The sequence below is a fragment of the Ascidia mentula genome, chromosome 9, assembly GCF_947561715.1.
Source record: "Ascidia mentula chromosome 9, kaAscMent1.1, whole genome shotgun sequence".
Classification (NCBI taxonomy): Eukaryota; Metazoa; Chordata; class Ascidiacea; order Phlebobranchia; family Ascidiidae; genus Ascidia; species Ascidia mentula.
The window spans coordinates 11,593,285-11,608,259 of record NC_138574.1 but is presented as its reverse complement, the minus strand read 5'-3'; the positions used below and the strand labels follow the sequence as shown (position 1 = coordinate 11,608,259).

General features: G+C 36.2%; 4 protein-coding genes across 4 annotated transcripts; 1 reads left to right on the top strand and 3 right to left on the bottom strand.

Annotated features, from left to right (window-relative positions):
- Positions 1–38: 38 nt before the first annotated feature.
- LOC145913107 (DDB1- and CUL4-associated factor 17-like) lies at positions 39–3,530 on the bottom strand. Its single transcript, XM_083000643.1, has 9 exons — positions 3,261–3,530; positions 2,984–3,134; positions 2,427–2,721; positions 1,921–2,197; positions 1,594–1,857; positions 1,331–1,463; positions 1,114–1,227; positions 742–930; positions 39–554 (listed from the first exon to the last, which is right to left on the bottom strand). The coding sequence occupies exons 1-9, from the start codon at positions 3,432–3,434 to the stop codon at positions 301–303; spliced, it is 1,851 nt and encodes a 616-aa protein (XP_082856769.1). The 5' UTR covers positions 3,435–3,530; the 3' UTR covers positions 39–300.
- Positions 3,531–3,971: 441 nt separating this feature from the next.
- On the bottom strand, positions 3,972–7,165 carry LOC145913175 (uncharacterized). Its single transcript, XM_083000739.1, has 2 exons — positions 6,993–7,165; positions 3,972–6,887 (listed from the first exon to the last, which is right to left on the bottom strand). The coding sequence occupies exons 1-2, from the start codon at positions 7,044–7,046 to the stop codon at positions 4,443–4,445; spliced, it is 2,499 nt and encodes an 832-aa protein (XP_082856865.1). The 5' UTR covers positions 7,047–7,165; the 3' UTR covers positions 3,972–4,442.
- Positions 7,114–10,046, bottom strand: LOC145913174 (uncharacterized). Its single transcript, XM_083000738.1, has 2 exons — positions 9,913–10,046; positions 7,114–9,820 (listed from the first exon to the last, which is right to left on the bottom strand). The coding sequence occupies exons 1-2, from the start codon at positions 9,994–9,996 to the stop codon at positions 7,229–7,231; spliced, it is 2,676 nt and encodes an 891-aa protein (XP_082856864.1). The 5' UTR covers positions 9,997–10,046; the 3' UTR covers positions 7,114–7,228.
- Positions 10,047–11,013: 967 nt separating this feature from the next.
- On the top strand, positions 11,014–14,447 carry LOC145913439 (uncharacterized). Its single transcript, XM_083001092.1, has 2 exons — positions 11,014–11,245; positions 11,306–14,447. Exons 1-2 carry the CDS (start codon positions 11,174–11,176, stop codon positions 13,856–13,858), a joined length of 2,625 nt encoding a protein of 874 aa, XP_082857218.1. The 5' UTR covers positions 11,014–11,173; the 3' UTR covers positions 13,859–14,447.
- Positions 14,448–14,975: the final 528 nt, after the last annotated feature.

Genomic DNA, 14,975 nt, shown 5'->3' with positions numbered 1-14,975 from the left:
CTAATATTACAAATTAATCTGAAACATAAAAATACTTAATGGAGCAAAAAATAACAACTTCAAAGACCACCTTACAGCCAAAAAATACAAAATGTTCTAAAATTTACAAATAGAAACTAGTGTTGAGTTTCTGATCAGAAAGCTTCGGGCAAGGACACTGCGAGCTTATCCATATTAGATTTAAATTGATTATGTTCAGCCAGGACTAACGTTCACGTTTTATTTGATCCCGGTTGATCACAATTGCTCACATTCGTACACTTGACGTCATTTAATATAAAAAGTTTTTTTTCCGTTGTGCTAGGACTTGAGATGTGAGCTACCAGTCAAATCCTCGGCTCCGTAACGCCGATTTAAACGATATATTTTATAATGAATTCTCTGGTCCACAGCAGGCAGTCTCGTAAAAACAATTGTGTCTTCGTCAATCATAATCGACAGCGAATCTCGGTCGCAGGGCGATACATCGCTCTCAAGGATGTATGTGGAAAGCCAACTTCCGTAGAAACCGTCGAATACAGAGAGTACCAATTCCGCGCCACCGTCTTCGTGTTCTAAACATTTGGTGGAATTAATACTCCACAACTGTAAATCTTTGCAAAGTTTAGTGTTGGTCTCATCATTGCAGCGGGAACTTCTCGTAATCGCCCAAGGCAAAGGCACAAACAAGTTGTGTCAGCAGAAAAATAACTTTTCGGTACTTTGGTAGCTACACGAGTACAATTATCAATTTGTCCTTACCCCATCCAGGTCGCACTCTTCCTTGCGGTCTGTAATACAGAAGAGCCAACAAGTTCAGCTCCACCTCGGCCTCCACACTCACCAGCAGGTGGCGCACGGGATCGGCAGTGGCACTCGTTACACTGTAGGACAAGGGGCGCGGACGACGAACCAAACGTCCCGATGACGTCACTGCATGGGCTGGGTAAGCTGTAAATTGGGCGATAAAAAAGTGACCAAAACATGAAATTTGTTTTACCAGTTATTGAGTAATGAGTACACATACATATCAATCTTTTGTCACCCTTCTTACATAGTGATCACAATAATACATAAATGATGTGGTAACTGTACGGTAACTTGTCTGAACCAAAGTAGGCAAATTCTTTATACCATCATCACTTGACATATTTGGATAGGTCCATTTTATTCTCGCATCTTCTGTGACATACTGTTTTGGGGTAATGTCAATAGTAAAACCAACATTAACACTGCATTGAGTCCCATCTGGAAAAAAAAATCACAGAAAAATATATAAAAAAAACAGGTTTTCCATTTGAACACTTAAAGTCCATTAAAACACTTGTCATTTTCTCTGTAATAAATCAACCTCTATGATGTTCATTTTCTTGTTTGAAGTACAGCATGTCAACAGAAGTCAGATTGTGCTTGATCACCCGGCCGGTTTCATCAGCAGTGAAACTTATACTTTGCCAGTGAGACATATCCCATTTTTCCTCTATCTGTGTAGATTGCCATAGATTACTTTTTTAAAAAAAGAAGAAACAATTCTAACAGCCTTTAAGTATGCCAAATAACACCAAAATAAACAAGTCACACATATTTCACTATTTAAAAAAACATCTACCATACCTCAAGAGACCCAGAGAGCACTTCTTTGTTTGTTAAAATGTTTCTAATTAACCAAGACGTCCCTGACTTGTTACAAGGAATAAGATAGTGGTAAGGAACCGCTCCGATTTGAAGGGAATGCTTCACTGCAGATGTTTTGAATAGGCAAGGAATATTGTTAATGGGCAGATCAGTTGGTGAAAGAACTACTGGTTCTGAGGTGTAAGGAATTCCCACTTGGGAATCTCCAACTGTATGCACTTCACATAAGTTTGGAATCTTTACCTAAAATTTTTTTAAAGTATTTTTTAGGATTTCTGAAATTATAAAACAAAAACTTATGTTTACTTTTTGTCCAAGAAAAATGTTGTTTTCATATTTAGCATTGATAATAACTTCATTGAGATCATAGAAATATATCATTGAACCTTTCATCTTGAAAACAAGCAGAAGATCATTGACAATGTTAGTTTTAACTGCGCGTACTGAGGAATTAGTTGATGTCGTAGTGACTACAAAATGACTGACAACTTGCAGAGGGTAAACACTCAGAAGGCAAATTGCAACTGCTGAAGTGTTATTTGAATTTAAGTGTGATGATTTTACAACGATGGTTTCGCTTTCCCTGCAAGAAAAAAAAATTTTTTTTAGATCAGCACAGCAGTGTAGGAAACATTTGCTTATAATCATTAGCATGTAAGCTTTGAATTTTCTATTCCGAGTTAGTTTAATTGATAGCTTTACATAATTTCTGTGCCCAATATTGGACACAAAGATTGATTTTTTGATATGTATATGACTCTCACTACCTTGACAAAAATGTGTTTTCATGTTTTTAAGTCAAAAAATCTTACTTGTTTACAGAGATGTGCCTGTATTTAAAAACAAATCTTGTGGAAAAGCTTTCAGGTGATTCCTTAAAATCTGACTTGCCAGAATCACAAACATCACAAGCACGCAAGGTTGTGGGAATGTAAACTTTCTTTAGTATTTCTCCAGTAACGAGGTTTGCTTGATACAGCCATCCACATTTGGAAAGCATTATGAGATGTCTCCTACATTGTTTCTCATTATTCAGGAAAGTAGCAGAATGTGGGGGAATTACTGCAACTGCATCCAGGATCATGATTTTTGATGTTATGTCCATGGCTTTAAAACAAAACAAAAAGTTGCATTGCAAAATGTCCAGTTAAACAGTTTATAATTAAAGAATAGGAAATTATTGATGCAACTACCATTCTAACTGTGCACAAAACAGCCATAATATTACATCACTAGCGACTATCACAGTGTAGTGTTTTTTAGTTATACCAATAATGCCTTATGTTTATAATGCGCTATAACAATAAAAGTTTTTGGGTATAAAAATACACTTGCAGGCCTAATTTTTTGGATGCTATTACTACCATACTTTCAGCCTTGAAAATATCGGAGCACATCAATCTTGGACCCGATGTTGGTCCAGTAAACAAGTTGAACCAAGCATGGTAGTTTTCAGTGAACAATCGGCCATGACAATAGGATGGTGCTTTATGTCGTTGTATCTTCCGACAAGCAATTGTCTGTAAAAAATTTACCAGATATGCATTTGCAACTTGATACTTACAGTTAGAATAAAAAGTAAAATCATCATGTAATAGTAAAATGCTGAATTGTTGTGGTTGTAAGTTAAGGGGCAAATTATTTACCTCTAAATAGGAATGTTTATTGCAGTACAATGACTTTAGAACTTCCAAGTCTGAAATACACGTTTTTCTGCGACGTCTGTAGCCATTTTTGAAGCAAATGCCAACCTCCCTGTGCGAAATTATAGCACACACATTAACAAAGTTGTACTTTTTCCACTTGCTCTCTCCGCTCATACCGAGTCTTTGGAAAACATATGTGAAGTACCGAACTACAAAACAAACACAGATAAAAGCACACTGTAACAGCCAATGTCTAAATTACTGATTGTTTCACTTTTTACGCTAAAAAGTTTTACAATAAAGTCCAGTGCAAGATGGAACGGGAAAATCCCTTTTGTGAAACTTGAAAATTTGATTACCGCGTTGTTGTTTTTAACTGTATTTGTGACGTAACAATCAAACTAGAATCTTACAGCACCACTGTTTATTTATTAATTGCGCATTGAAACAACACGGTTTAGATCTTGCAGACATGTCCTGTAGAAACTCGAACAAATGCTTTTTGGTAGGACTGCCTTGTATTATTAATTATCGTTGCATTGTCAAATTAGCACATGAACTGCCTAAAATGCCGGTTTTGTTGATTTAAGAAACACTTCGCTGCAATTTTTGTGCTTGACCAAACTATTATTTGCACCCTGCAACTGCAATGAAAGTCCATAAAGTAGGCTGGAAATGGAAGATCATTGCTAAATCACAAGATAACAACAAAGCAATTGTGTATTACACGCAACCAAGGCAAAAACGTACACTTTGTTGCATATCGATATTACAAAAATACAAATAATGGAACTCCAGGTCACACAAATAAAAACTAAGTAGTATTTATTACGATTTTGATTATCATTTGTTTTTAAAAAACAATGTAATGAGATCATACATTTTGAAGACCACTTTGTAACTGGTTCAAGCATAGAGATGGCATGATGAAAAGACATGAACTTTTGCTACATCAAACAATACACAACTAAAACAAAAGGTATTTGGCACCTGCATTCTTAGAAACCGTTGCCTAGGCTTTATACAAAAGGCAAAAAAATGGCATGTGTTTTGGAAAATGTAGTATCAATGTAATTGGCATTGTCATTTGCATGAAAACAACATAATATGCATCCGTAACAAAACTTTGTTCTTTAACTTTTGAACTACTGCAAATGCAATCAATTTTCCTCTTAAAGAACATCATACACGCAATGATGCATGGCCTTTGTTTTTTATTTTCCATGTCAAAAGTTTGTTTTTCCAGTGTATACTGCTTTCACTTTTCATCACAACCTCACAAAGATCAAGAACCCGTCGAACTTTGCTAGAGTAAGATGGGACCCTTGAGTTTAATGCAAGAGCATATTTGTCAACTGCCCATGCATAGATGTTTGGCTGAAAACCATACAGACAATTTAACATGCCAATGCCACATTCAAAGGCAGAAAATGCATCAGGGTATTTCTGTATTGCAGCAAAGTAAACACCAGCAAGTATCAAACTGATAGGAGCCTTTTTCAGCTGTGGGTTTTTTTGAGCCAGTTTAACCATATTGTTGCATGTCTCCTCACAATGAGGGAAAGCATTTGGTGCTCTGGTTGCTATTTGTACCATTGACATGTATAGCATTAGGTCTTTTTGTTCAACACAGTGGGGTACTTTGCTTCCACAATCATAGAGTATGGTTTGGCATCCTAAACTGGTTTCACTGGTGTGGTATGCATCATGGAGGATATCCAAGGTTGAATCTCGGATCAGTCTTGGAATATTAACATTGTGCTGGGTCATGAAATGGCTCAGAAGATGAATACCAGTCTGTTCTAGGACAGCTTGAGCAAGTTGCAAACCAACTTTACAAAGAAGGCTACTTTTTCTAGCATAAGCTTTGCTTACTTCTGTTTGATGGGTACACTGTTGCTCACAAAGTTTTGTGAACGAATATAGCAACTGGCAGATAAGATCTGGAAAAAGGACCTGATTTAACAATGCATTTGATAATAAAGCACATTGTTGGAGAACTTGTATATTTCCCCGGCCTGAATTTGCGTGTTGTGAACATGGCAATTCTTGTCCACCATGTGAAGCAGGTGAAACATTATTCCACTGGGAAGGAATCAATGCCAAATTTTCCTGTGGTAGAGATTTTTTTAAATGTTGGCCCACAGAAATGCAGTTATCAACCAACATTTTAACATCTCTTTGATGTACTTTGGGGTCTTCAAGAAGCTCTTTCACTTTTTGAAATGTATCATCACTCTTTTCAGTAGTCAGGACAGAAACCATTTTGAACATTATTTTGATGGTTTTTAACAGTTGTTCAGCACCACTGAAGTCCACTGACTTGTAGCAGGATCGACCAAGGCAAATGCAAAGTCTGCACTGGCTTAAAATGTGCAAAACATTCGCCTTGTCCTTCAAATACATTTCATTCACCAAATATTCTTCTGGCATATATTTACTCAGCTCAGTAAGATGCATTTTTCCATGGACCAGCCTATTGGCTGTTTGTTGTGAAGTTTCAAGGCTGTAATAGTTCAACAGAATTGAAATGAAGAATGCAGGTGGTTTAGTGCAAAGGATAGTGTTTTTCAACAGGACATGAAAATAACCTGGGATTGTAAACACCTCAGCAGTTTTATGCAGTTGCTTAATGTGGAGGGGTTTTGAGATTTCTGACAGCAAATTCATTACTTGTTTCTCTTTCCACTGACTGACATTACCAAGAGGAATTTGACCACCTTTCAAGATGTGCAAATGGTACAAGATCGCTGACAAAATTGCCAATGGGATTTCTTCACTGTGCAGTAAAGCCAAGCATTTTAGTAACTCTTTCTTGTCATCTGGTAAGGTATCAAACTCATCAAACCAGTGGTGCATTTCTTTCCAAGTTCTCAACAGCCTTCCAGTGAGAAAGTGTTGGCCATCTTCAAAAAATGAGGAAATGCGCACATGTCTTTCCTTCAACCACATTAGGAGTTCTCTATACTTATATCCATAACTATTATTTGAAACTTTAGCAACCTTCAACAAGAGTGGATTGTTTCCCATAAAGTTAGCCACCTGTGCAGCATCATCTTTGTATGGGCCACCAAGATACTCAACTGCATCAGAATTATGAAATCCCACAACCTCATGGTTAAAGATTGATTTTGAGTTGTACTGCTGGGTCACCCTTTCTAGAACTCCAAACTTGGATTCTACCACAGCAAATATCTTGAATTTGGTATGATTTAAGACATGCTTAAATGCTGGCCTAATGACAGAACCACAGGTATTGCTTATGTAACTGAAACCCAACACAAAACTAAAGGACTTTTCTCTGAGGACCTGGAAAAGTAGTAGGAACCGTTCAGATATTGTATCTTGGTTTACAATGTCAATTTCACTTGATTTTGTTAAAACTCCTTCGTTGTAGAGTACTCTGATAAAGCAGTCAGATGCCTCCCTAAGACTTGATTCATCAGTGAGGGTGGGGAATTGAAACACAACGATTTCACAAATGTCTTTTCTTTTTACCAATCTGCTGGTATGTTCGTGCATCAATTGGATTAAAAAGTATTTTTTTCCAGCTCCGCCATGGCCGTAAAGTTGTACGACAGTTGATGACTCTGAGCACTGCAGAAGTGCAACAACATCTTTCTTACCCTGGAACAACGCAAATTCCTTAATTGTGAATATTTTATAAATACAAATCTATAAATACAAAAATACTGCAAAGGATTTTTTGTTAAACAACACAAACTTCCTTACCACAGTGTCCGCTGGAAGTGGTTCCAGATTGGAAACTTTTACTCTGGGAGCCATATTAAAATATTAACATAAATCCTATTGACCTATAAATGAACACAAATTATGAACATACACATATTCCCATAAAAAAATACTAGGCATAAACATTCAACAAAAAGGCAAAAAAGTTCACAAATACACATTCAAGATTTCACGCATTGAAATGGAAAGACACAAGCAATATAAACAAAATAAAATTAAATCAAGACAATGGCGGAAACCATTAGGTTATTTAAGGCATGTAAATATTCTTGCAATGTCTTTTTCCATGCAGAACACAAATTCTTTTCGTTTTCCAAAACATGCCTGCAACTCCTAACTGCATTTTTGCAAGCAGTTTTTCTGTCTTTTGCACAAACCACCCCACGTGCAAAATTGCTGGCTGCCCATGCATAAGTGTTTGATGTACAATGGAAATCAGATGTAGTCCTTTTGCTTGTTAAAGTTTCGTCAAATAAGGTAAATGCTTTATCATAACTCATCATGGCAGCGTAAAACTTTGCAGCCATTGTTAAACAAGTAAATGAAATATCCAATTCTTTTGCTGACTTTGAAATGCCAATTACTTGATCACATATATAAAGTGAATTTCTCGGAATTTTCTCTGCTGAAACATGCTTTAACATTTTGGTGACAGCTTTAAGTAAATATTTCCACACATTTAATCGTGAAAATGTTGATTGTTGTACATTAACCAGCAGCCCATTTTCGAAGTATGGATGCTCATTGTGTTGAATTTTCCTGCATAAAATGTAGCAGTCAAGTAACTGTTTCATTCGAAGAGAGGAAGTAACATCTGATGATCTTGACTGCAATGCACGTGGAACAAGTGAGTTTATGTTTGTAATATACTCAGACAGTAGGGAAATTCCATGTTTGGTTCTTATGTACTTAGATAATTTGTTGCTTAGGTTGGTGTAATATAAACATAGGTTGAGTGCTTTTCTGTCCATATTTCGCCAAAAATATAAATCAAGCCTTCCATATGAGTGCAACAATGAGGACAGGCATTCTGCAAAAAACACTTTTTTTATTGTTCCGAGATCCAGCATACACTTTGCATCAACTAGAAATTGTATTTGAGATTTTGTGCATGCCCAGTTGTGTTTCATTGCCTTTCGAAATGGTTTAAATATAGTTTTTGTTTCTTCTTGATCACTATTTCTTTTTTTCGAATAGAATAATGCAAAATCAGTCAAGTTCATTTTTCTCAATTTGAGTTGCATTCTGTAAAACATTTCAAACATCGAAAGTTCCAGTTTTTCACCTGCGGCAATACATGCACTTGCAATTAACTCAACAACACTATCTTGTTGCTCATTATTTCCAAATTCATTAAACCCAAAGTCAATTGCCAAATCATCTTCATTTGTGTTTAACAATCTACAAACCGCTGACCACACAAACTGTATTCCCGTCTGTATCTTCTTTGCCCTTACATCCCAATTTAGGACCTCATTAGACGAGGCTACATGCAGTTGATGTAACTTGCAAGCATATAACAACAGTTCAGCATCAACTGAATCACCAGTACAGGTAAAAACCTGTGGCACAAAACCTGCAATCTGGTTTGACAATTCCGATCGCTTTTCATTATCAGTTCTATCCCGAACATCATATGCATAGCAACTTGCAAGACTTCCAATGCCTATTTTTAAAATCTCCAAATAGTTTTCCTGTTTAGATATTACTTTACTTTGCAGTAAATCACTGAAGTACCTGGGAATACACAAATGTGTGAAACCATCAGTTGATATAATTGGAAGAATCTTTTTCACTTGATAAACAAATTTTTTTGCAATAAGACTTCTAACGGTTGTTGGAATTGTTTCTTTGTCATCTATTCCACATCTGAAACAAACTTCTTCCACAATATAGAAGGGAATGTTTTCATTGTTTAACATTGCTAACACCAGCAACGCTTGGGAAAATTGCTCATTCAGTCCCTCTTGATCTTCAAAGTAGGAATGCATATTTCTGAGTGAAGTTCTTTGCTCCGTTTCATCATCAAATACGTTGATAACAGATTCTGAAAACTCCAAACCCTTTGTTTGTTGCATTACCAACAAAAACTGATTAAGTAGCATCAAATGTTTATTGCAATATGTGTATACTGCTTTAAGGCATAAGGGGTTGCAACCAAAGTATTTGGCAACATCTCTGGCTGATCTTTTAAACATGGATTGATCTTCAGCCAATTCTGACATCTCACCACCTGCAGTACACAACCTCTTTTGCAAGTTATTGGAAAGATATTGGGTTGCTTCGTCCACTGTGAAGCCAAGAACTTCATGTATTAATATAACTTGAGAGTCAATTTCAAACTCAGTAAAAATTTCATCTTTTTTGTTCGTTACTAAAATCAATTGCTGTGACGAAGAATGAATCAACTTTTGACATGTTTTTCTTATCGGCCCTTTTAACAAAGCTGTGACACTGGTGAAAGCGTAAACACAAAAAACATTTGCATAACCCATAATGCGTAATAGAAATTCAAGGCTTCGTTCTGGTTTTAGTGCTGTCATGAAAACCAGTTGACCATGACTGATAAAACCATGTCTATGTACAGTTTGAATGAGACAAAGCATTTGCTCCAAAAACTCCGACTCATCATTAAGCTGAGGAAATACCCATAGCAACGACGCAGTCTTAGTAAATCTTAGTTTTTGACAGTAGGCTTTCATTAGTCCAAGCAACAAACATGATTTTCCGCAACCAGGATGGCCATAAAGTTGAGCAACTTTGACTGAACCGAGCTTGTTTAAAATTGAACAATGTTGTGTTGTTTTCTATAAACCAAACAAGTAAGTTGTGTTTTATTCAACAATACATATTTTTAAAAGTAGGTAATTAAACATAACACCAGTAGCATTTTTCTCACCAAGAACTCATCTGGCACATTAATCAGAAGGTCATTGATATTTGTAGCATGGGGATTTGTGTGTTGTTGCTGTTCTATAATCATGTTTAACTTCTGAATGAACGTTGTTTTCTTCGAATAACAACCTGTTTCCCGGTCCTTCTAAAATGTGCTCGTGCAACTATGTGCCGCAATGTGCAACTATGTGAAGCTATGTGTCGCTATGTGCAACTATGTGTCGCTATGTGCAACTATGTGGAGCTATGTGCAACTATGTGGAGCTATGTGCCGCTATGTGCAACTATGTGGAGCTATGTGGAGCTATGTGAAGCTATGTGCAACTATGTGGAGCTATGTACCGCTATGTGCAACTATGTGTCGCTATGTGCAACTATGTGGAGCTATGTTCCGCTATGTGCAACTATGTGAAGCTATGTGTCGCTATGTGCAACTATGTGGAGCTCAAAAAGAGGAACCAAAATGATTTCTTTGTTCAACAATTTGCCGCCTATTGTAAACAAATGTCCCCGTTACGAAAAAAATATGTTAAATATTTTGCCAAAAAATATATTCAAAATTTTATTCACACGAAGAGGAATGCATATATTGTCTTATTATATTATGAAATACTACAGGTCACGTGATGTTTTCACGTGCAGAATCAGACGCATGGAAGTAACAACAGTCTCCGAAGAGAGTGAATATGTGCATGGCTAGTAATTTCTCTGTTTTTATCTTTCGTTTAATTTTGTATTTCGAGTTTGCACAGTTTTTTCCTGCTTTTAAAGAGCAGACGTTCTGCACAACCATTACATCAAGTGACTGTAGATTTGGGCTCCATGCACAGGAAGAACTTCTTTTATTGTTTTTATAACCAAAATTTCATTTGGTTTATCTATATTCAAAATAAAAATAAAGTAGACGAATCGTTTGTGGAAAACAAACATTGACGCAATGTTTTGAATATACAGGGAAATTCCCCCATACTGCTACAAAGTGATTACATATGGGTAAGTCCCTGTTTTTTTTATAAACAACCAAATTGTTCTGGAATGAGGAACTGAAACTATTCCGGAATAAGGAACTATTTCGCCACCCGCAGTTGCAACAGTTGTGTACAAGATCCTTGCTGGAGGCAACAACGCTTACACATTAACAAATAACGTTTTCAGTTTAAGTTGAATACTTTTCTGTTTTTCAAAGTCCTAAACAATACCAATTATTTTTTCAAACTTTGGTAAGGTTTAAAGTTACTCTGGCACTGAAGCAAAAGTACAAGAAAATGTCTGAGGATAGATTACATTATGATTCTCCAACTGTAACAAATGTGGGCGATTTACCACCAGACTTAAAGGTTAGTAATGCAGATTTTGAACAAATAACAGATGCTTAACTATACTAATAATATATTCAGGTGACAAAACAGTTTGAAGAAAAAAAGGATAGCTTCAAATACAGGCGCATTATTGTGATCAGGGGCAACAGGGGATCTGGAAAGAGCTATCTGTCCAAATATTTGTCCATCAAAGAGCTGGGGAGAGTAAGTGGTAAAGCAGCACTTGCCTGGAATTTCAAAGCTGCTACTTTGATTCAACTTGAGGATGAATTAAAATGCATGGAAGAAAAGTTGAAAGCAAAATGGCAACTTTTGGATTTCAAAGCACTCTCAAATGATGTAGTTGAAAGGTTGTGTGGTCTGATCAAACATCTTAACAGCCAGAAGGTCCACTGTGTCCTCACTTTTTCTGGTGCAAATAAAGGAATCAGGTCTGAAATGAAGCAAATCCTAGAATGCATTCTGCACCAAAGTGTGGAGCATGTTGAAAGCAAAGCAATTGTTGTCATTCAGGACAACTGTGACATATTTTCATACAGGGAAAAGGAAAAAGTTCACAGTGATAATGTTATGGAAGTTTTACTGAAAGGGTTTGAACAAAAAGAAGCTGTTCAATACCTTGAAGGTCGTGGTGATTTGGATGAGGGTGCAGAAGACCTGGCTGAATGTCTTGGTGGACATCCACTTCTACTTAAAGCCGCCTGGGAATTTGCTGCTTCAAGGAAGATCACATACAAAGATTTGAACAATCAAATTGCAACAGATATAAAATCTGTTTATGCTGTGTTCATGAAAGTTTTGCAAGACAAAAATTTGGAATCAATGAGGTTTCTGCAAGGTTTAGCATTGGGTAATGTAGAAGAGAAGTTTGTGGAAACACTTGAAAAATTGTGCCTCATTGGAACTGGAGACATTCCTATTCGTGTACTTGACAAAATTTGTGAACAACCATCAAATATGGAATATAGGCATAATTCAAAGGAGTTTTTGGAGAAAGTTGGCAAGATCATTCCAATTAACCCTGTGAAAATTGGGGAAATCATAAAATTTATTTCCTTCCCAAAGTTTTTCTTTTTCCAATTTCTTCAAAATCTGAAACAGGATGAAAACAAAGTGGGTGAGAGGTTGCTGGCTGCTATGAAAGTTTTGACAAGTTTGTTCAGTCGGGACAACAGAGAATGGCATGACGATGTCCATTTGTCTAACACCAAGATTCACATACATGATTTCATTCAAAATGCACAAAAGCACCTAAAATTCAACTTCAACATGAAGAAGCAGTTGGATGAAGATTATTTCATCTGGATGGGAATTTGCAAGCTTTATGCATTGCTTGGTCAAGCTTATGTGCAGAGCAGAATGACTGATAGTTGGAAGGAAGCACTCAATTTTCTTCTTAAAGGAGCAGAACATCTTTGGAATGTAGTAAATTCCTACAGCAAAACTGGGATCTTAAATTTTTGCTTTTTTGGTGAAAGCACTTCAGATATACTGGAGTATGAAAGACACAAAAATGCAGAACAGGTGGCGAAGAAAGTCGCTGAAAGATGTGTTGAAGCAGGGAAGAAAATCAAAACTCACATGGTGGAGGAATACATGAGGTCAAACATAAAATTTAACAAGTCTGCTTTTGCTGACTTTGTAGATAACTTGGCTCAAACAGACAATATCACTGAAGAGGAAGCAAGAAAACAGCTGATGGATATCTGGGAAACAGTCCAAGATGGAAATTGTTTATCTGACGAGCAAATCGACAGGCTAAGAAAATCAGGCAATTTGTTGGAGGTGGAAAAATACAAGAAAGTATTTTTGGCTGAGCGTTTGTGTGACTTTTTTCACACTTACGGAAGACAGGATCTTTATGTCTGGGAAAAGATGCAAGGCACTGAAGATCAGTTGGAAATGTGCAAGTTTTATACTGAATTTAGTCATCACATTGCAAAGCAAGTCAGAATTAAAACAGGAGTTGGCTTGCTATATGAATTCATCACAGTGTCCAACTGTCAAGTACCTCGCTCCTTGCAAAATCGAGAAGAAAACGAAGCAGAAGGCAACCGCCTTAAAAGATTGCGTGAAGCATATGACTTGGCTAAGGAATTGGTCAACAACCCAATTAAATATTATGAAAATGGCATGTACATGGCAACTCAAAGGTCCATATATGCAAAGCTCAATGCACAAAAGTACATGGTAAAAGCAGCAAATAAAATGCTGAAAAGGGGATCAGAAGTTCCAAATGATGCTTTAGCCACTTGTGAAAGCATGTTAGCTTTGGCAAAAGATCAGATTTATCTTGATATGGGACCAACTTCTGTTATAATGGCAGCCAAGTTTTTTGCATCAGTTGGTGAATTTGAGAAGTCGTTTAATGCGTTCAATGATGGGTTTAGCATGAAAAAAGGTGAAAACGAATATGGCATTTTTCAACATTTTGAAAAAAACCCAAATACATTTGCATGGGCTGTGTTCAACTATGCTAGAGCTGTCAAAGCAGCTGTTGTCAAAAATCATCCAGCAGATGTACGCAAGGCAATTCAGAGATGCAACCAAGTCTTTGACATGAAAAATGAAAAACTTGATAAAGAAAAATGGGTGAATGTACTGCAAGAATTGGTCAGATCATTGGAATAATTACATGTCATAAATATGTATTTTTTGTTTTCATCAAATTTGGCACCAGAATTGTTCAATAGACGTGTTCAATTATAAGAGACTATGATTTTACTTTAATCCTTTGTAACACATGTATATCTGTGTAGTTTTGTTTTTGTGAAAAGCAAAATAAGTTTTACACACATTGCCTTTTTAAGGGTGCCTATACATGAACAGTTTAGTTGTGGTATGCAACAAATGTTCTTGTATATTTGCAACAAATGTTCTTATATATTTACAACAGAATGTGCTGTAATTTCTTCAATTTGTGAACTTAATTTCCCTGTGTAGCAACTTTTAATCCTTCACCAGTTGCTTGTTATGTATTCTTCAAATATACTTTCACAATTTTTCTCTGGTGACATTTGAGAATGTAGTCATTAAAAGTTAAAGAGCACCAGAATTTGTGTAAATTCTATTGCATATGCCTCAACAGTAATGGCCGAATGCTGCATGATAAGGTTAAATGGGAAGTTATTTCTCAAGACACTTTGAAGATTTTCTTGTCATGCCATTTTGTGTAAAATTTGATCGATTAACCTACATGAAAATAATAAATATCAAGTAGTCATGATATTGATCCATGCAGTCTTTGAAGGAACTTAGAATTATTCTCAAAACAAGGTTGGGTTTAAAGATTACTCATTCATCTCACTCAGGGTAACTTATATACACACCATTTTTATTCACATATTGACATGTAAGACTTTACAGCCCAATAATCTGTTTGCTCCTACTCTTGAACTATGGAGATTCATCAAAAATTAGTTTTCGGTAATGCTTCTTAGCCACCTTCAGTTTTGTTTTACTCACTGGATGTATCCTTTTGGTGCATTTATTTACCGAGGTAGAGGATCTGAAACTGCTTTGATCCTTGGAAGGAAAAAAAACACTTCTTTCTTCGTTGTCCAACTCCATTTGAGTTGAAGTAGCACATGGTTCTTCTAATATATGATGTAGTTTAAGACAATCGCCATCAAGTTCAGTAGTTATGTAATCGCTGCAATAATCACTGAGTTCTGTTATCTTTTTATCTAAATTTATGACTACAAGTTTCTTTTTTATTAAAGTCCTCCAACGGTCTTTTATTTGCATG